General features: G+C 43.2%; 1 protein-coding gene across 1 annotated transcript in view; it reads right to left on the bottom strand.

Moving 5' to 3' along the window:
• Positions 1-506: 506 nt before the first annotated feature.
• col12a1a (collagen, type XII, alpha 1a) overlaps positions 507-20,866 on the bottom strand; it is a 53,396-nt gene continuing 33,036 nt past the window's right edge. The window contains exons 36-65 of the mRNA XM_068579928.1: positions 20,574-20,716; positions 20,228-20,357; positions 19,551-19,670; positions 19,257-19,403; positions 18,993-19,109; positions 18,739-18,891; positions 18,526-18,600; positions 18,294-18,433; positions 18,027-18,150; positions 17,114-17,257; positions 16,743-16,907; positions 16,455-16,493; positions 16,200-16,338; positions 15,313-15,455; positions 14,747-14,856; positions 10,012-10,170; positions 9,689-9,766; positions 8,798-8,884; positions 8,296-8,349; positions 7,901-7,996; positions 7,540-7,593; positions 6,555-6,608; positions 6,196-6,249; positions 5,419-5,490; positions 5,294-5,329; positions 5,133-5,199; positions 4,857-5,039; positions 4,474-4,551; positions 3,166-3,336; positions 507-1,406 (exon numbers count right to left, since the gene is read on the bottom strand). Coding sequence (XP_068436029.1) covers positions 1,258-1,406; positions 3,166-3,336; positions 4,474-4,551; positions 4,857-5,039; positions 5,133-5,199; positions 5,294-5,329; positions 5,419-5,490; positions 6,196-6,249; positions 6,555-6,608; positions 7,540-7,593; positions 7,901-7,996; positions 8,296-8,349; positions 8,798-8,884; positions 9,689-9,766; positions 10,012-10,170; positions 14,747-14,856; positions 15,313-15,455; positions 16,200-16,338; positions 16,455-16,493; positions 16,743-16,907; positions 17,114-17,257; positions 18,027-18,150; positions 18,294-18,433; positions 18,526-18,600; positions 18,739-18,891; positions 18,993-19,109; positions 19,257-19,403; positions 19,551-19,670; positions 20,228-20,357; positions 20,574-20,716 — 3,281 coding nt within the window. The 3' untranslated portion in view covers positions 507-1,257. The remainder of the gene's footprint in view (positions 1,407-3,165; positions 3,337-4,473; positions 4,552-4,856; positions 5,040-5,132; positions 5,200-5,293; positions 5,330-5,418; positions 5,491-6,195; positions 6,250-6,554; positions 6,609-7,539; positions 7,594-7,900; positions 7,997-8,295; positions 8,350-8,797; positions 8,885-9,688; positions 9,767-10,011; positions 10,171-14,746; positions 14,857-15,312; positions 15,456-16,199; positions 16,339-16,454; positions 16,494-16,742; positions 16,908-17,113; positions 17,258-18,026; positions 18,151-18,293; positions 18,434-18,525; positions 18,601-18,738; positions 18,892-18,992; positions 19,110-19,256; positions 19,404-19,550; positions 19,671-20,227; positions 20,358-20,573; positions 20,717-20,866) is intronic.

The raw sequence follows: 20,866 nt of genomic DNA, 5'->3' as shown, positions 1-20,866 counted from the left end.
AACAGCAATGGCGTGAGTTGTTCCTTTACCTCATACATCTCTTAATTTCACTCATTTTTCCAGCCGGTATCTGCCCAGCTTCATTTGCATCGCTTCCTGGTGGAAGTCTATGCCTAATCGTTACAACCTGATAGGACCAAAGCCAACTGGGTGTAAGAGACTGGGAAGCAACTCACATGCTGAAAATGTTTGTTTTCATTCTCTATCCTTTCTCTCTTTGCTACCATGACATTACCTGACAAGAAAATATCTTTAGCTGTCAAAACAAAAAAGGTTCGAACTTCAAAGCATATTTCTCGAGGCCTTATGTTGGAAAGACAATGTTTTGTCACGTAAGATCACATGGACTCTGTTTTGTCTGGAGGCGTTTGGTATCAGAAGAGAGACGGTTGCATGTTAAGAAGAAGTCAGTCAATGTGCAGAGACTGAGAGAAGTTAAAGAAGTAACAGCAAACGACAGAAATAACTGGACAGCTGAAACAAATGCTACATTTTCAGTAGTTTTATTGAAAAATGCCTCTTCTGTTTTAGAAATAAATAAGAAAATAAGGCTGTGTGGAATTCACAAAATGTGCAGTTAAAACATGAGAAAAGCAATTCTATGTCCATAGTCTTGCAAGCAAATCCAAACTGCATATATAGAAAACAACAACTATATCCTGACTTAGAAATCCTCAGTAAATATACAACACAAACATGCAATTCCACCTTTGGTAACGAAAAAAAAAATACAAATAAAAAAAGTTTGGTTTGTTACAGTAAATCAGATTATCATTTAGTTTAAAGGCCTAACAAAACATCACAATGAACAAATCACTTGGGATCAAATTAAGAGTCCTTTTTGTTTTAGCTTTGGAGAATCTGAAACAGCTTTATATCCTGAAGTTTGACAAAAACAAGATGAATAGTCTGAAAATGTTCAAAGTCAGACATAGTGTACTTCCGTTGACATTTCTGCTGGTTTTCACATGATTAGTGCATTACACATTGGCATCCGATAAACACTTGCAGTTATATTACAAACAGACACTTAAAGGGAACACTTAGCAAGCACACAGGTTTGTAATGAACGAACATGAACGCATGTATTCATCTTGCTAAAGTTTCTCATGTCAAAAAAATATATGTTCAATATAGCCAGGGGTATCAAACCCATATAAGTACTAGTTTTTTTTTCTCGGAAAATCACTTCATTCTCACGTGCGTGATCATGGAAGTTATTTAAATATTAGGCTTTCTGAGAACTCCTTAATGGAGCTATGACGTGAGTGTTTCTGTTTTGTCGCGTGGTAGTGATCTCTTTCCTCGTTGGTTTCGTGAGAAACCGGGTGATTGTATGGCCTCAAACTCTCCAGCTGGCTCCACGGGTAAAGTCTCTACCTCAGGTCCAGGCTGGTAGTTGTTGGCTAGAAAAATATTCGGGACGGCCAATAAAAGAGGGTTCCCTTTACAACTTTTCACATGCACAATTTAAATTATATTGCACTTTGGAATTCCAAACAAATACCTTGTGTCTTACTATTGCTTCCCGAAGTACCATAAAAAGCTAAATTAAAAATTAAAAAGTGTTCCAAATGCCGCGATAACATTTACAATAAAATCCATCGAGCTATTGGATAATAAGACGTAGTAAAATAACCAGCTCATACTACAAAAAACACACGGAAATGGCAGGCGAGCAATATTCAGCACTGATTTGGCCAACGTACACATAAAACATGATGATTAAAATTACACAAGGAACATGCTTCAGTCTGGACCAGAGCTGTCTAAGTCACTTAAGGCGTCGTAAACAGAGGTTATGCTGGTGGTAAGTAAGCAGAGTGTTATGAGGCACAAGCTCAATACAGATGTTAACTGGATTTTTTAGTAAAATGTCCTGGTTCATACAATCATTTACAAAGCACCAAAATTAGTTTTATTTACACATATCACCGCTACATTAACATTGCTTTCAGTTATGAAACCCTCTTTGTTAGTAGTTGTTGTATTTGTACATGCTCCTTCCATTGTAGAAATGCTCAGTCTCTGTTTTTTTGGGGGTTTGGTTTTTCCCAACGGGTTGTGGTTCAAGATGCAAACAGGCCAGCAGGTTGCCATCACTGTAGCTTGTGAGATGATGTTAGTGCCAGTCCGCTCCGTTCTGTTTGTTTTGGCTTTCGTAATGTTTGTGTTTAGTGTTCAATAGTTATGTCCATGGTGATTATCCTTACATGCCACATAGCAAGTGGGCAAACATCTCAGAAACAGGACTTCAAAGTGTAAGCGGCACAGGTGACTGAGAACGTTTACTATGCACCTGCAAATAGTTCAAGGAGGGTGTGAGTATTCACTGTGGAACAGTTAGAAGTATCATTTTGATTTCATGAAAGTCATCATACACAATTAGCTAGAATGCTTTACAAGCCAGTTTTAAAATCTGTACATTCAATGTATGGAGATATTGGAAACGTGACTCGTTATTCGGCGTTCACTAAACAACCCAAAAAGATTGTCTTATCCTAGTTTAGCGTTTAGCATTTAGCAACAGTAACGAAGCATGGCAGGCCTGTCAAGCTTTGGATTTCTGCACATTTCTATCCTTTTAAGAATAAAAAATACAACCGTAGAATTGGGTGGAATATATTAAATAGTGTGTTTATAATCTTTAATGGTGCTATATTTGAAATTCAGAGCATTCATATAGCAGCAAACAACAATTTGCGTGAAGTAATCCTGATCTCTGTGGTGTATGTTATAAACCGAGCATCTCTGTATGCTTTTGTGAGTCTGATAAAATCTGCTCGTGACATGTGTCATCACAGTCAGACAAATCAATGGTCTCTGGCTCGATATGAGAAGCTATTATTTTTCTTCCTCTGACTGAAATAAATGATTTATTGTTTTAGAAATTACTATGAGTTGTAATAGCGAATCGGCCAAGTTATCATTTTAAACCGCATTATGTTTTATGCAAGAGCGGTCGAGCTTGACAGGCGTAGCAACAGCAATCGGGGATCGAGGCTCTTATGTTCAAGCATCATTACTCGTGAACACTTCAATTCGTATCTCCATACATTTCCAAAGAAAGAAGTTGTGCACTGAGTTGCAAATGTAATTAGTCTGCATACATTTAGTCTTGTATCTAATGTGGTACATGCAGGACCTAGACAGTGTTGAGGGTACCTGTGTATCCTTGTCCGTTGTAAGGAATGCCAACACACTGAGAGGAGTCGCAGTATCCGGTGGGTCCTGCTGGTCCCCTCACCCCTGGAGTGCCCTGGCGACCTGGAGGTCCACGAGGCCCAGCGGAGCCAGAAGTACCTGGGGGTCCCGTTCTGGACTCACCTTGTGGTCCTGCAAAGAAGAGAGAGAAGGTGAGTCAGTCCAGTTGGAGGCTGTGTCTGGAGCTCTGCACAGAAACCCATGACATCACCCGTAAATCTTCAGTGGAATTTGATAGGGGTAACACAGGGCTGCGGCACTGTAATTTGTATTTTTCAATGGCTCAATTAAAAAAGCTTGACCAAGAAAAAAATAAAAAGTCTGGGCCTTTGTGGATCCCCCTCCCGTCCCCCCTCCACCCCTGGCCCCGTCTGTCTAGACGGTAAAAACTCAGGATGGAATTTTTCCCCTCTCTCTTTTTCTTGTTCTTAAGTGAGCCCATGTGTTGGCGATGAAGCCACCAAAGAAAGCTCATTGTACCACAATCAGATTCTCCCACACACATGCATATACAGTACACACACACACACACACACACACACACACACACACACACAAATTAAAGTGAATCATCAGTATGGACTTCCTCCCACTGGCCCTCAGTTGTTTCTCTCTTCATTCACAGAAACAGTCATATGTTTGGTATTGTGGGGTCGACATCAATAGAAGGTTGCCGTTGCTTTGCAATAGCTTCCTGAGGGAAAGAACGTCTTCTGAAGTGGTGAACTTCTCAGAGTTAGAACTTATTGGATATCAATTCCAACTGAGGAAAGGTTAAGGGCTTTTTCAAACTGACAAATCAGCCTGATAGGAGGTTTCAACAATGGTAACTGCATCATGACCTTGACTGAAGGCCGTTTAAACTCCAGACACAGGAATTCTCAACTTAATGATGAGTGTAAATACCAGTGTATTGTATTTCACAAGAGATAAATCCGTAAGAAAAGAAAGAAGTGGGAATATGTGCGGGGTCCCTCCAAAAAGTTGATGCAGAGCAGCTGCCCAAACGAAGGTGCCTGAGACACGAGCCCTGTAGGTCATTTCTGGCCTCAGGTTGGAACGTGTCATTTTAATTGTACTTTCGGGAGCACTATGACATGGAAAGGTCCAACACGGTGAGAAACGGTCACTGAACTGCGTTTTAGTGTGAAGATTAAGTTGTAACCCAACAGTGGGAAACCAGCAGACTGTCTGCAGCTGCTGGGGAACAATGATGGACAGAAAATGTGGTCACACAAAAAAAAGGTTATTTAGAACGCCTTGTGTTACCTGGGGGCCCATTTGGTCCTCGTTGTCCTCTGATTCCAGTTCCTGGAGTACCTCTCTCTCCCTTCTCTCCTGCCAAACCTACAATAAACAGAGAAAATAGGGGGTGGGGGGACATGTTCACACCAATAGAGCATGAAATGCCCAATATCTGGGAATGAGTAGAAACCTAGAGGGCATAAATGAAACCCGGATCCAGGATTCAATCATATTTTGCAACGCTAACTCGTATCAGACTACACAAGGTGAGGTGATGCTGCTACGTTGGTATTCCACTCATGTCGGACCAACACTAAGGTCAAATAATTCAATATAACCATGCAACCATTTGTAGGCTTCTGCTTTGCAACACAACCAAACATTCAGAAGAAGAGGAGTTCAAGTACCTCTTTCTCCGGGACTTCCAGGTAAACCTTGGTTTCCAGGGAATCCAGTTCGACCAGGTTGCCCAGGCTCTCCACGAGTGCCCTGGTTGCCAGGAGGGCCGGGAGGACCAGTTGGCCCCGGAGTGCTGCTACGATACCCAGAGGGAATCTGGTTGAGCATCATGTCGATTCGGCTCATCTGACCTGCAAGAGAAGAACCAAAGCAGCTTGATTTGTACTGGATTCATGTTTTAATTCGCTTAAAGTTCCCCGGATATGAATAAAAGGTTTGCTCACTGTTCACAAGCTGTTCACACACTTGTCTGGCAATGGATCGCATCATGTTCTGGGATGCAAAGTCTCCCTTCAAAACAAAGACATTTTCATGAAGAGATGACTTTCTCATTTGTGATGTATGATAATTGGTATATGGTAATTTCCTGAAAAATAATACATACCCTCTCTCCTTTCTCTCCTTTAAGGCCAACAGTTCCCTGTTACCGTGGAAAACAGTGTCAGAACAAGCAACAACCTTGTTTCGCGACCTCTCCTAAAAATGTGTGTCCTGTTATTAAGTACATACCGGGTTACCCGTGTCTCCTGGTTTCCCTGGTTTCCCAGTAATTCCTGACACACCTGGATTTCCAGGGTTTCCCTAAAATAAATAGAGAGCAAAAACCCCAGAAAAGATTAGTGCTGATCTAAAATTACTGCACAATAAACATAATTGCAACATTTAACTCCTGCTCCCTATTAACGGTTGTATAACGAGCTTTAAGCTGAGATTTATGCTTTGACATCTGCAGTGGGTTGGAGGGCACGAGCTGCCAAGAACACTAAAGAGGAGATGGAAACACACACATGCCACACAGCCTACTGTGCTGGGATGCATTCACATACACACACACACACACACACACACACACAAACACAAACACGCAGACAAGCCACCCGACACTGCTAATGGGTCTTGGGGCATTCAGGATGGTATAGTGCGTGTGCATTCTAATTGCCTGTTGGCCTGATGGCTGAATTAAGTAGATTCAGACTTCCTCAAACCACAGAAGAAGAACGTGAGACGCTTGCGTCGTCCCCGTACCAGTGGAGGGGCCGACAGACTACAGTCTGCTGTTTTTATGTGCAGTTCCAGCAGAGTGCAACTGTGGAGCCAGAGGAGTAATTGGTGCAGATATCTCAGGAACGAAAGCAGACTGCAAGTAATATTTATTTGGCTCTTTTCTGCAAAACACAATGACAAAGAAACACACACACACATGCATGCACCCATGCACACACACGCCCACATACACACACACACACACAAATAGACACGCGTGCGCACACATACACACACACTCACCATGGGCCCTGGTGGGCCTCTGGGTCCAGATGGTCCCTCCTTTCCTGGTGGCCCCTATGTAGAAATAACATACAATCACACGTGGGTTACAACACGCTGGGGACCCCATTCATGCAACACATCAGTGTCAAAACTTAATATTGGTTTGAGCCTTGAATCTGTCTTTATGAATTAGATTTATACATTTGTGGCTCAGTTATTTTGGCGGACGGAGGTGAGAACCTGCAGTCTTTCTGCATACGCTGAGCTCAGTGGGAGGTCACATGCAAAACATGTCTTTTAACTACAGTAAGTGTTGGATCCATTTGTTGGCTTTAAACACAGTGTGCACACCAAGCAGGCCTGGAGGTAGATCTTACCCGCACTCCGCTTGGTCCGCTGGGGCCCAGAGGACCACGCTGCCCAGGAGGACCCTGGGAAAAAAAAGCAGACACACCTAATCAAACTCTAATGATCAGGAAAAACACATTCATAAAGCTCCCTGATGCCTCTGTTCAACTAGAATACACAAGGACAAAAACTGTTTCCCAGCTCGTCGGCCAAAAATAATATATCATCTTTGTAACTAAAAGCTAGAACAATTTCCCTCTTGTCTGTTGACACATGATGTCTCCGAGAAATCTGAATAGAGAGCGCTGTCATAAGAGGCTTCATTGTGTAAAGACAATTCTGCTGCCCAAAAGCACTTTCTCCCAGTGTAACCAGCGGCGATGTTCTCTCCAGTTGAATGCTGGGAGTTGGCTGAATGACCTCAGCTGGATGAATGAACGTTGGTCGGCCAAGAAATGTCTATGTAACGCCAGCCTACTCAAATATGACCTTCCACCAAACCGTTCCCCTGAAATATGAAATGAGTGAAGCCTGAATTCAAATCTGCTTCTGACTCAAAGGAGCGATGATGTCAACGGGCTCAAAGAACGTTGAACACTCAATATTATGGGAATGTTAAGTCTGGTTTTATGTGAATGTCATTTTCGTCCAAGAAGTCCACAGAATGGCGTCTACCGAAAGTCACAGATGGTCATGCTTCAGTCGGTGAGTCCGTCTCGAGGCCCGAACATCTTCAATTACAGGTTTGTGGAAGAACACGTTCCATTCCCTGTTTCTCCTTCAGTAACATGAGTCCATAATAATTTAACTGCATTACCGACCTTCTACTGTTTGTCAATCAACAGGCGGATTGAAGAGCGTGGGTCTCCCTGAGGATGACATGGTAAGCCTCCTACTCTGAGTGTGGTTTCAATCTATGTGGATCGAATCCAGGCTCCAGTAGCAACGCCGCTCTCTACGGATAGTATTCTGTTTCCTGTTCATAAACCACAAAATGAGAGGGGGAGTACTTACTTGCAGGCCAGGCAGGCCTGGGTCTCCACGATCTCCTTTTGGTCCCTGGCGACCCTGGAGGTGGAGGTGGAGGAGGAGGAGGAGGAAAAGAAAGTTTCACTAGAAGCTTTAGTCTTTGTTTCATCCTCTTTAGTCTGTGATTGTGATTGACTTCATGACTTCTGACAAGAACATCTGCTGATTATAAAATGTTGTAGCAGTCTAGCTGGATGGATTTGAGCTATAAATCCCTTTCACTGGTGGATTGGAAACAAAATGACACTTACACATCAGCACTAATAATGAGGGATGATGGGTTTTCTGCCATGCATTCCTAACTATTTATTGCCTGGCTGGACTTTTGCATTGTAGATCAACTTACAGGCTCTCCAGGTAGAGACAGTCCGTTAGGGCCCTGTGGTCCCGGAGGTCCCATTGAGCCTGGGGGTCCTAACTCTCCGCGTGGACCCATTGGACCCTACGGCATCACCCAGACAACAAGCAAAGATGTTTTAAAGCCACCTTCTTCCAAAATAAACATGTCCAATCACATTTTTTATTGCAAAAATATAACAACAGTGGAAATGGGCCTTTAATGAACTTGACAAGTGCCCCCCTTGAATCCAATGGCAGAAATGTATACAGTCAATAACTAAATTCAGATGTGTGCAACTCTGTGTCTGATGGTGCAAGTTAACATAAAGCTCTGCCACAGCTTTATATATATATATATATATATCATTCATCATGTGTAAAGTGGTGTAAGGCGTTACTCACAGGATTGCCGTGTTCTCCTCTATCACCTCGTGGTCCCTTAGATCCTGGGCTGCCCTGGAAAAGCAAGGAGCCACAAGCACAGGGAGTGTAACAACAGGAGCAGATTCCCAAATCCCTAAAACCCCAAGCCCTCCCAAATCCTCACAGGGGCTTAGTGAGGTTACCGAGCACACATATTCCAGACTTCACCTCAAGACTTCTTCACTGTTGTTTTTCCAACGGGCATTTATCATTTGACACTTCCTCCTGAGCCCACATGTCATTGCATGCCACTGGTCTCATCCTCCTCTGCTCTTTCCAAAGGAAAACAAAATACCACTACCGATGCAAAGGACATCCTCAGCCTCACTCTGGCCGGCACATTTCAAGTAGCTCATTATAGCTGTACAGGCGATCCTAATGGCTTTATCGTTATCATCACAACATCACAACAGACAGAGGTGAAGGAGGTGAAGATAGAGGACACAGGAAAAGCAGGAAATGGTCATGGGAGAGTCCTTACCGAATGTCCAGGAGGCCCCTGAGGTCCAATGCTGTCCTGTGTGCATGTGCAAGAGTGGGGAAGGGAGGGGCACTTGGCCTCGTCTCTCTGAAAAGGAAGACAACAAGATGAAGAGATTAGAAAAGAGACATAAATGCACAAACACACTTCAGAGGAGTGTTCTTACGGTCCATTGCTAAACTAGACCACCTTTTGGCGATCACAAGACAAGTTATTAGAGAGAAAATGTCATTTTGTGACCTCATCCGGTCAAACTGCTGTTTTGACTTTGCTTACAGTGTAAGAAGCAGTTTAGAAACCAAGCAAAGGTCATGATGGAACAATGGCCCGAGCAAAGCCACTGTGGGACTTTAAGACCAGATGCTCAGTCACATCTGCGAACATCGAAAATGAGGAACATTTGGAAATGAGTCTTTGACATAATGAGTTATATAACACTGCAGTCACTGATGTGATGTATTAATATCTGATGCAAATTATAGTTGAATTGCTCATAATGGGATAAATGCTGCATGCGTCCGGTATTTAACATGCCGAATCTAAATAAACGTGATTGACTGTCTGCGGCGTGAGCCAAAGGAGCGCTTGTTTTCATGTAACTGAGACGTCACACTGGTAACAGTCGGATTAGCGCAATAACGCAGGATACAAGGTCCTATTCAACTCCGCTGAGGCCCTCTTTTTAAACTGAAATCTATTCATAAGCCTCGCATTTAGCCTAATAACTATAAACCAGCCGAGATAGACCTCTAGGAAGATTTGCATGCAAACAATACAGTAAATAGAAGAGTTCATCTGCTATTGACTCTTATTGAATCTACAGGGCACCTATAGACGGCCTTTTGACTTGACTTTGCTGTGATATGATTCTAAAATGACACTTGTGCTTACCGTGGCGGGCAGGTCGCAGCATTTGTCTCGGCTGATCCAGCTCGAGCTGCAGATAATATCGAACATCTGGAGCTGGAACTGCACAACAGAAAAAGGGGAAAACATTGAGGGGTGTTACAAATGGCTGCCATTCCTGATGAAAATGCACAAGAACAATGTGCAGGCTTCCATCCTTTCAGCAGTCACTGGAACCGGTTAAAATGTAATTGTGCATCTACGCACAGGGGGATGTGGATATTCATCCTTTGGAAAAGCTGTGAGAAGTTCTTCCAAATGGGCTTTTCTAAGCCTTTGCGTTTTTCACGAGTTTCTTTTTCGCTTACCGTCGCAGACTGCCTCTTTCCGCCTCCAGGCTTGGCCAACTTGCCCAGGACTTCGTAGCCGTCCAATGTGATGTTGTTGGCCTCCTTGATGGGCTTCTCTGCCACCTCCTGGCAGTCCAAGTTGAGCTTGACTTTGTCTGCAGAGACGCTGATGTGGAGCTGCAGGGAGGGAGAGGATGTGGAGAGGGCACAATTAACAAAACCGTATTGTCTTCTTTGTACTTCCCAGCTGCCAGCTTTGTTGCAACATAATTACTCGGCAAGAAGTACCAGGAACACTGGAGCTTTTGAAAAGCCGGGCGGCATTCATTTGTCTTTGGAAAGGGCATCATTGCCATTTTAAAGAGAAGGAAAATTATTTCAGAAAATGCAACCATAAGTCCAGGAACTGGAGCTCTTCAACTCCTGTTGCCTGGCGCTTATGAAGATGCTGATGTTGTATTGCACATAATTGCCAGATTGAGTGACTTGTTTAGTCTTTGCAGAACCATGTTAATGATAGATTCTGATATTGCCCCAGAGTGGTTACTGATTTGGCATGAGACTGCTGTTTGATGCCTCCACAGATGAATAGACCTTAAAAAAAAAAGAAAAGAAATATACAACAGTTGGCTTTAAAGCTGCAGTCAGTGATTGTATAACAACACGGAATGATAAAGTGCCAGGTTTTGAAGTTTCCTGTCCAGAGAACCCTGCTCAACATCTTGAAGCAATATCATGTGCGGTGTGCCATCAAACGTCCTACACTTTCCATACTTTTTCCTCACTGTTGCAAATTTTCCTCTGCTCAACAGTCAGACAAGCTTTCTTTTTGTCAGGAAAAGCAAGCTACTATTTCTTTCTACAAAACCATACCAACCACAGACTAGGCCGTAGTTCCTGGCAACCAATCACCAAATTACAGTTGACTTCCTTGGCAGCAGAACAAAGTATCTGGTGGACCACAAACAGAGAGGGGTGTCGTTTATCCCAGGGTCCTGGCGTGGATACATTACTGTGTACCGCGATGCTCCTGAGGGCTTACCAAAACAGCTTCGGGTGATATACTGGGATGGCAAATAATGAGCATGTATATATTACCTCACTGACCAATACGTAAACCCAACAACATTACAGTAGTCACTGGAAAATAAGGCCTCAGGAAAAAACTAGCTTTCTAGTGACTATTGTTCCCTCGGTTGATCGTATTTGTTGCTAAGTAATCTGGTCCTACTGCAGCGAAGTGTCGACAGATGAACACTTTGCATTCATCAATTGTCAACAGAAGGTTTCACTGTGCTTTCCTGTGTCAACACCCAGTCTGAGTCCAAATGGTAAGATTTCAGGTCTCAGCTGCGCATGAAATATTTCCGTAATTACTGTCACATTAGATTTTATTGTTCTTGGCTCTGTCTCGACTGTTCCTTCGTTTTCATAATCCTGAACCTTAATTTCATGCTTGCTATTAGTGCATGTATGAAATGAATTAGGTGCGAGTCCAAGCGTATGTTAGCTTTTATTGAGTGGAATAACCACTATAAAATCTCCATTAGATTAGGTTTTCTATGTGAACAGTGCTGTTGCTGAACACTGACTCCCCAGTTAGGTCAGTCAGTTCCATTGCATCGTTCTGGATGTGAAGCTGTCATGTCTGATCTGGCACCTGTGAACAGACTAGTCCCTGTGGATTTCTTTGGTAAGACAAGTTAATTTCCTGTATTTCGAGAGTGGCTTTCAGGGTCAGGAAGTCTACTTGTCTCACAGCAGGAAGATGTCTTCGGGTCCAAAAGAAAGTCGTCACAAATGAAGAGTACAATGACTGCAGTCAGTGGACAATTTGGCAAAAAATCTGCCTCTCTGTCTTAATGAGTGAATGCGTATATTGGCTCAACCTTCCCAAGAAAGTGCCCGAAAGGAAAGTTTTGAAAGACTTGAGTTCAAGACATCTCAAAGAACAATAAGGTTTGTTTGTTTTTTAAGCACGGAAGCAACTTACGGTGCTCTGTTCAGTGACCTCACCAACATGCTCGCTGAAGCTTCGAGCATGTAACTCTGAATACACGACTGGTCACTGCGGCTTATGGAAAATGTCCTCTTCCCTTCGGTTAGAGGAACGTTCCCTCTACGGGCTCCCACCCTTTGAGTGTGGGAGGGGATTCCCTAGTGGGCGAGTGAGTGGCTAGCATCTGCTAGAGTCATCTCTGAGAGCTTTCCCACATGTTCTATCAGCAATACACCACGACCTCTCCAGCCTGGGTTACTTTTTATGAACTGTCCTGATGAGGAAAGCTAAATCTGTCAAGTACTCTTTTAGTACAAGAATAGTATAGTAATAGATGAAGCGATCGGCAGAAAAATAGACTGCAAAACATGAAGCGATGACGGCAGATTTCCACTGGCCCACTAAAATGTGAAAACATGGTATTTGAAGATGTCACCATGGGGTTTTGGGACATTTGATAGGGATATATATATATTTTTTACCATTTGCAGACTTTGTATAGACTAATGAATAGAATCTCTACATAAATCAATAATGAAAATAATCCTCGGTTGATTAACCGGAACCTGAAAGGTCAACATGTGGGCCTTGTTCTGGTCACTTTCACTCATGGACAATAAACTCAGTTACCATTTGTGACAAGCCTCATCATTGGTCACTCTGGTCACACACACACACACGTACACACTTCATTACAGAGGTCACTCTGTATACACAAGGATAAGTGTTGGTAAACCACTCACAACATGTAAACACAAACCGCCACAGCTGTCGGCAGTGGCAGTTACTCAGCAGAACAGGAAATGAGCAGCTAGGTAGACCGCTGCAGACTCGCCAGCTCATGGACCAACAACTACAGCACCGCAAACTAGCCACCCAGTGTACATTCAGACTACAGTCTCCACCGCGGCCACATGTTGAGAAAACACACACTCATGCTGCTGTCCAACATGACCAGCAGTGATGTCATTTACATCGGGTCCCGAGTCTGACCCAACATTTTCCAGGGTCCTATTCATTCATGAAGTTACCCTACAATTACATGTGGGATGCTTAATGGTCAAACTGAAAAGCCGGTTACAGAACCCTCTGATCCGCGGGCCAATATATCGCTCCCATGAGATCTTCAGTTGAAAAAAACTGTACTTTGTAATATCAGGAAGTGGGCGACCTTTGATGTCAGATAAGACCATGGAACATTAAAAAGGTTCGTTCATTTTGATTACTTTAGAATTAGGAGCGAGGTTTGGGGGGATGTGTGTTAAATGAGGGCCAGTTTGTCTTTGGAACAAAGTCAATACATTGGAAGCAGTTGTTTTTCCTCCATCTTAAGCCATTCAAGATTGGTATGAAAATATACTGTCCCTCATTGTTCTCTCTACACCCTGCTGTGGTGGAACATGTAACAGAGGATGTTTTATATTCGCTGCTACTTTGATTTGGACTTGGAGGTTTTCATGTCTTTTTTTTTTTTTACCTCTTGCTGCGGCCGCAAGAGACTACCTACTACATACAAACGCTGTTGATCACAGTTGTACGCTTGGCATGTGGGCCTAATGTAGTGTTTGGACCACTGAAAAGAAGCAGAGAGTTTGGACAACAATAACGCCATTGTGGAGGATTATTTAAAGTTGGACGAGAGGTTTTGACAGATTGTTTGAAGTGTATTTGATGTTATTGAATATTCTAAGTTACGCTCCACAAAGGGAGTTCACTCTTAATTTTCGTTCATTAAAGACAGGGCCGCTGATGACACAGAGTAGTTCAGAGAAAGAAAAATGTATTATTGGGACAGTTTGAAAACATCTGGATTCAAACTTTTAATCCGTTGTTAACGATACTTCCAAAATGTATTCTTGCTTCCAGGACTTATATTAGGTGTCCTTAAGCCATCTCTGCAGTGCTATACTCGCTATAAGAGCTCCAGCAAAGAGCACTTCATTTGACACATAAAGTTCAGTTCTTATCATGGGTAATAATACTGAAAACACTTGTGTAATATGTTCTGTTTGACAGACAAGGGAAGTCTAACGAAAGATGCTATTGAGTTGCATAATGGGAACATAGGATCCAGTTCTTTTGGAGACTGACCCATACAAAGGACTACAAATCAGAAGAGTTTAGCCTTAGTTGCATTGATTTCCTGTATACTAAATTTCTGGAGAACTTCTCTAAAGAAATACCGTGAAGTCTGCTGTATGCCATTTTTAACCCAACTCAGGTGGAACCCAAAATAGAAATCAATCCAGTTTCCTGACTGGACCTGACTGGTTTGAATCCACTAAACAACTACCAGGAGAGTCTCCAGTCTTGATGTGGTCAGACCTCCATGGTTGACTGTAACAGTTTGCACTATGCTTGGTGACAGAGCAATTGCAATTTCCATCCAACCTCTCTTTGAATTTATTCTTATCATAAAAACAACACTCTGACTCTGATTGATAGATAACACGGTAACTTTTCACACTATACAGCGACATGGCATCGGCTGTTTGTCAGATCTTCACATTGAAAGCTAATTCTGTCCACTTAAATGAAGCATAAAGTCACACAGGGACATGTGAAACAATATGTGTGGAAGGAAAAGAAAAGAACAAAAACAATATTCTGCATGTAAAACAATCTGAAAAGGATAATCAGCCAACAGGTGACCGCAAAATATTCTCGGTCTTTACTATGAAAGCCAAACTTTAATAATATCACTATGTTGTACGCACATTACTGCTCTCTTTAAGAATCATGCATTGTGTTTACCTTGTGGAAGCTTCCATGGAAAACCTGCTTCACTCGCTCCTCATTAAACGTGGCTCTCTGGGTCTCTCCTCGGGTGTCCTTGTTGTAGAACGTGATCGTTTTGCTGGAAGCTGAAAAGAAAAGGGCCTTTGATGAATCCCTGACAGTGTGTTACGATGCGGTGGCACGCAACGCACAGACAGGACTATCGAGAACACATGGTTCTGGAGAGCGGAGAGGGATAAAGGGAAGGCTAGGAGGGATTAGGCCAATGTTCATTATTATTTGCACGCATTTACTACGTGTCTAAGCGTGCATTTGTAAAAGATACTTATTTAAAAATAGAGAATTAAAAAAAGAGCAAAATCCAAAATGGGAGTGTTGTTCAGAGCAGTGGTTAATAGGCCTCAACTGCCTTGTTTTTGCAGCCTATCATATCTGACAAAGACAGCCCAACTTTAGCTGCTTGTAAATTAGTTAAGAGAGAAATAGAGTTGTTCGTAAAGAGTGCACAGCTGTGTCTATTTTGGGTCAGGTACAGCAGCTTCTCCCTCCAGCGACGGGCCACAACAGGATGGGAGGCTTACGGTTGATGGTGACCCCGACCTCGGGGTTGTTGTTTTTGCCTGCAATCTGCCAGATATCGAAAGGTTCAGAGGTCGTGTCGGGCAGCAGGCGGAAGAGCAGGATGATGGTGTAGGCTGGGGGAAGACCCTCCGGATGGATTTCCCTGTGAAATACATACATTGTGACGAGTCACGAGTCAGAGCTGTGCCGTCATCACACTAGCAGTCAGGATATTAACGCTAGAAAGGAATACCAAGACCATTAAGTGTCCCTGCAATGATACAGTGTCCAGTCGGTCATGTCAGCTGCCGAACCTCTAAATAATTGCCAGTTCCCCCCCCCTGGCTTTTCAGAAATTGCCCACATGTTGAAAACATTTTATTTCCCCTCTCCTTCGCTGAAGTTCGAAGTGTTTCCTGTTGTGCACATGACGGCACTGGCTACCTCCACGCACCCAAAGAACGCATCATTATAAACATATTAACAAAGTGTGCTGAGGAGGTTTGGATACTCCTGCTGTTCTGAAATTGCGTAACACCACTTAAACGAGGCCCAATAAAGACACAAAGCTCTTGACCCCGAGGTGATTTGTTTGAGCCCAGTGTGTCACAGGTGGGAGGGCTGGTCCAGGAAGCCGTTTAATTCCATGACCACATTTTTGTGTTCCTGCTAACACCACATATCCCACAAGCTGCAACAACAAATAGGGCTGTGGGCTCATCGCCAAGGGGCACTGGGGAAACCCTTCTGACTACAGAGGCATCATTATGAATAATGACTGTGGGCTGGGCAGAATTATAGTGCACAGGAGATAAGGCCAATAGGCTGGGAATATGGACATAGTTAGACTTCTCCTCCCTCTGTTTGACACACACCAACAGAAACCGTATTTAGTCTTAGCTCTTACTTTGTGGGCTGGTTCAGGAAGGAATCCTTATGCAGCCTGTAGGCAATGTAGCTGTTGAAGGAGCCCGACTCCATGGACACACCGTTCATGCCAGCGAATGTCCGGTCTGTGATGTTGAAAGCTTCCAGCATCCTGAAGCCTGGAAGGGGTAAGAACAGGAGACCATGTTGAAAGGATGGAAACAGAAATAGGGAAACAACAAAATCCGGAGGAATTAGTGAATGTTCAAGGTGCATGGCGATGCTCTATGCTTACCAGGTGTTGTGAACCCATTGATGTAGATCAGAGGGCAAGCTGGAACAGGACAAAAAGTTGTACAGGAATTGAAAAACAGATAAAGGTTTAAAGAAAGTGATTGACCTCTGTTTGTACATGTTTTGACAGTAGATCCGTTGAAATGTGGCGCAATGGGAGCTTTCCTGTTAACTTTACAGGTGCATAAATCAACCGCATGTCATCAAAGTCAAAAGAAATGTTTGTCTCTTTGAATGCAGAAATACTGAACGACAATAGTGGTTTGTGATGTATTAATGTCCGCCTTACTGGAAGTGGCTGTTTCACAGATGAAGGTAATCAGGTTGTCCTGGATCTTGGCAAAAGCGTCATAGTCGTCCACCACAAACACATGTCTCTCACTGGGCTTGCTGCCGATAACTCTCAACTCCGACATGTCCACATCAGCGACTCCAACCACGAACACGCTGAAGCCTGTGGGGGGTAAAACACACACAAAACAAAGACTGCTGTTAAACTTCCAATAACCACAGACAGTTTTATCACTGCAGGGATATTTTCAAGACTGTATTAAATCAGCCACAAAACTGGTGAGGGAAAACAAAGTTTGTGAGAAAACAGGAATATGGAAATTAAGCTCTACCGCTCTCTGTGGAAATGATTATTAATTCTACGCATACCAGAATGCTGCAGTTTCTCTGCACTCTTCTTGACGTCGTCCTGGGATCGTCCGTCTGTGACCACCACCAGCACCTTTGGGACGTTCCTCCTCATGCCGCTGTCTGAGGTGAACACCTTCTCGTAGACATGTTTCAGAGCGATGCCTGGGTGAGGGAGGGAGATCACAACGAAGGAGAAGCGTCAGAGAGCACCAAACAGCGTTCTCCAGGTGAAATCTAAGACTTTTTTGAAGGATTTTTAACGCTAGAAAATAAATATTTACCAAGCACTGGAATTTGTGCAAACATTTTAATAAATTCACTCCGTGAGGTGTGTTTGTGTATGAAATAAAATGCATATTGATGCATATTTGTCATGCTATACATGAGAATTATTCCAGCTTGTGAATGTGGAACTAATTTTCATACATTTATATCTTATAAGATACATACTGCTGGGTGGCTTATGAATTCCCCCCCTGGAGACCAATCAAGTGTACTGATTTATTAATATCATCATTTATTTATTGACTATATTTTGTATTAATAATGTTAATCGGCAAAGTAAACAGTCTGTTGGTAATGCTGCGACTGCTGTCAAGTGTTGATTTAAATGTTGTCTCCCCCTTTCCCCCCTTGAGACCTGACCCAACCCTTAAACCTAACCCTGACCGCCAAGAGCGTTAGGTTATTATTTTAACAGAAGGGGGGGGGGGGCACTATTCAGAGAGGAAACCAACTTTTAAAAGTCACCAGCACTTTTATTTGCTCAGACAAATCATGTAAATTTCCCTGCTGCAGGACTAATAAAGGATTACTTAATCTTATCTTAAAAATACAACAAGAACAGTTTAAGGTTATCACTCACTCGATCATCTTCTTTAGAACAATGAGTTTAATAAAATGCCTCTGTGTTTTTTTTCCAGTGGTGTACCTGTCTTGGTGTTGCCTCCTCTGTAGCGCACAGACTGCAAAGCCGATACCACGACGCCCTTGTCCTGGTACGTGTTCAGCTTGAACTCAGTCTTGGCGTCATCACTGTACTGCACAAATGAAACCTGTTCGAAGAGAAGGAAAAAAAAAATGATAAGAGAGTGACAATGGCTGATGCAAACATATCTTTCGAAACATTTGGTCAGTTTATCTGACATACATGTGCAGAGAAATAACCATTAAAGACATCGTCAAGGTTCATGCTGACCTGCATGCCGCGAGGGCTGATGACATCAAAGGCTCCAGTCATGCTCTTGACAAACTGGATGACCTTGTTGAAGCTCTCATCTCCAATGCTCCACGACCCATCAATGAGGAAGACCACATCTGCCTTGGCACCTCTGCACACTGCAATGCAGGTAGAATTACGTTAATGTTAAACCTAAGACGTAAGAGTTATTATAGCAGCACGATGGTTCAAATGTCCGAGCGCTCCTCACCATCTAGTGCAGGGGGCACTGTTACTGGGGCAGGGGGGGTGGGAGGCTCTGTTGGCACCTCTGTGGGTTTGACCACTGTGAGACAAAACAGAAATACATGCCATGTGATGCAAAATAAATTGGATGTTCCAGTTGCTTTTACCGATCATGCATGTGCAAGCACTGTCCTTTGATATATTAGCATTAAAACTGGCATACAAAACTTTATCTTACATGTCCTCTCCTTTACTTTGACTCCAGGTCCCTCCAGGTTGGGGGTTTGGGTGAACACTGTGGCGTCGTAGAGCGAGTCAGGTGTCAAGCCTTCAAAGCAGTAATTACTCTCCGAGCCTCTGACAGTGATCTCCTGAGCTCCTTTATTGGAGGCTGGAGAAAAAGAGAGAAATAAAGATGAGAATCCAGATTAGAAAGTCTCAAGTTCACATGATCAATTTTCCTTATAGTGCATCATTGAGTAAAGTGCTTACGATCAATAGGGTTGACTTTGAGTCTGTAGGAGGTGGCTGCTCTGTGGGCGGTCCAGCGGATGCAGAAGGACTCATAGCCAACGTTGTAGGTGGTCAGGTCTGTGACGTTCAGGTACACTAAAGGGAAGCATCCTTCTTAGTACATCATCTTTCACAACAACACCTGTTTGCAGGACACTAGATTGGCATCCAAAACTAGAATCGTCGATTTCATTTTGTGCCGATGAACCTGTCAACTAATGTTTTTTTGCATCCTTGACTTACATGTGGTGCCTTGTCCAATGAGAGGCTCACTGACGCCTGTTTCGTACTGTGCCAGCACCTTCAGGTCATAGGTGGTTCCAGGCTTCAGGTTATGCAGTTGGTGGGAGGTCACATCTCCAGCAAACACCTCTGCAGACTCGTCAGAACCTGAAAGTAGACATAGAAAAAGTTCCCATATGTATTTATATTAAAAGAAAGTCCTTCTGATTTTATAAATGTCACTTTGAGGTATACAATCAAAACACATATTATCGTCAACAACGCTGTTGTATCCCCATAAGAACATGTCCATACCCTCGGGCTGGTAGATGAGCTTGTATCCGGTAACCTTGGAGGGGGCAGGGTCCCAGGACACCCTGAAGCGGGTGTACCACTCATCAGAAACACGAAGGTTCCTTGGGCCGAGCATACCCACTGTGGGAAACAAGACCGGGCAGAACAGTCAACACAGGTTTCTTTTCATTGCAATGGAATGGAATCGTACTTTAATGTTCTCAGCATGGTAATTACTGAATTACAGCAAATTATTGTTCATTATGGCTTTTGAATTATGGGTGAAATACCTCAACTTGTGATCGAGGGGATGATACATTTAACCACATCAGAGAAATATTAAGAAACTAAATATTAAGCCGCCTCAAGCAGCGGAGTGGCAGTACGTCACGTATCAAGGCTGCTTTTGTTTGAAAAGCAAAATAAGACTGCACTGGATGCATACAATCTCCCTCACTGGGGCACAGCCAGATCATAATTGTCTGGCAAAGGCTCTTTGGCCTCATGACAAGTCAAGAATTCAACTTGTTTCACTTTTGCTGCACTGATTCAGGATCTGAATCAAAGGATCAATCTAATCAGATTTTCCGCTGTCTGTCTGCAGTCCTGCATAATATTAGTGTCTGTCAATGAGCCCAGTTGCATGTCCTTAAAGGATCTCTGCATCAGTCGAAACCCACAGACTCATTTGTTGCTACCTGTGCGTCCGTCTCCTTCCAGCTGTCCTCCTGCTCCATCAGCATACATGGCAGTGACTTTGATATTATAAGGAGTGTCTGGGTCCAGGTTCTTCAGGATCACATTGTTTCTGTTTCCCGGTACCACAGTCTGTAAGATATTGGCCATATCACATAAAGAAAATGATTAAAGCAAGAACACATCCAGAGCATAAAAGGGACAGATTTGCATTGATATCTCAGATCAATGACAGTTGGTTTATTACTTAGAGTTGAGAGCAAAAACTGGATGATTGCCACTCCAAAAAGGGAATTTTTTTAAACATTAAACAACAGTGGAATTACGTGTATTCATAAACATCCTTACAAATTCCTCGATGGGGTCTCCTGTGGTCTGGGCATAGGTGATGCGGTATTGCGTAACAGGACCTTCGGCATGTTCCCAGCTCACAGAGAGAGTGCTGGTGGTGGGGTCATATACGCGCATGTTCCTTGGGGCACTGCGGGGCACTGAGCGAGGAAATATGCAAAAGTGTTGGTTTGTGTGTACATTCGAAACATTTCTATATCTCCAGTTTTTTTGTGAACTTATATGCGAGGCTAATTGTTAAAATACCTATACTAGATCTGCACTTCCATGATGCAAAGAGTCTTTAGATC

The sequence above is a fragment of the Clinocottus analis genome, unplaced genomic scaffold, assembly GCF_023055335.1.
Source record: "Clinocottus analis isolate CAN_PGR_092001 unplaced genomic scaffold, fCliAna1.0.p SCAF_17, whole genome shotgun sequence".
NCBI classification, from domain to species: Eukaryota; Metazoa; Chordata; class Actinopteri; order Perciformes; family Cottidae; genus Clinocottus; species Clinocottus analis.
Note: the sequence above shows the minus strand (reverse complement) of the source record. Positions and strands in the feature narration are given on the sequence as shown.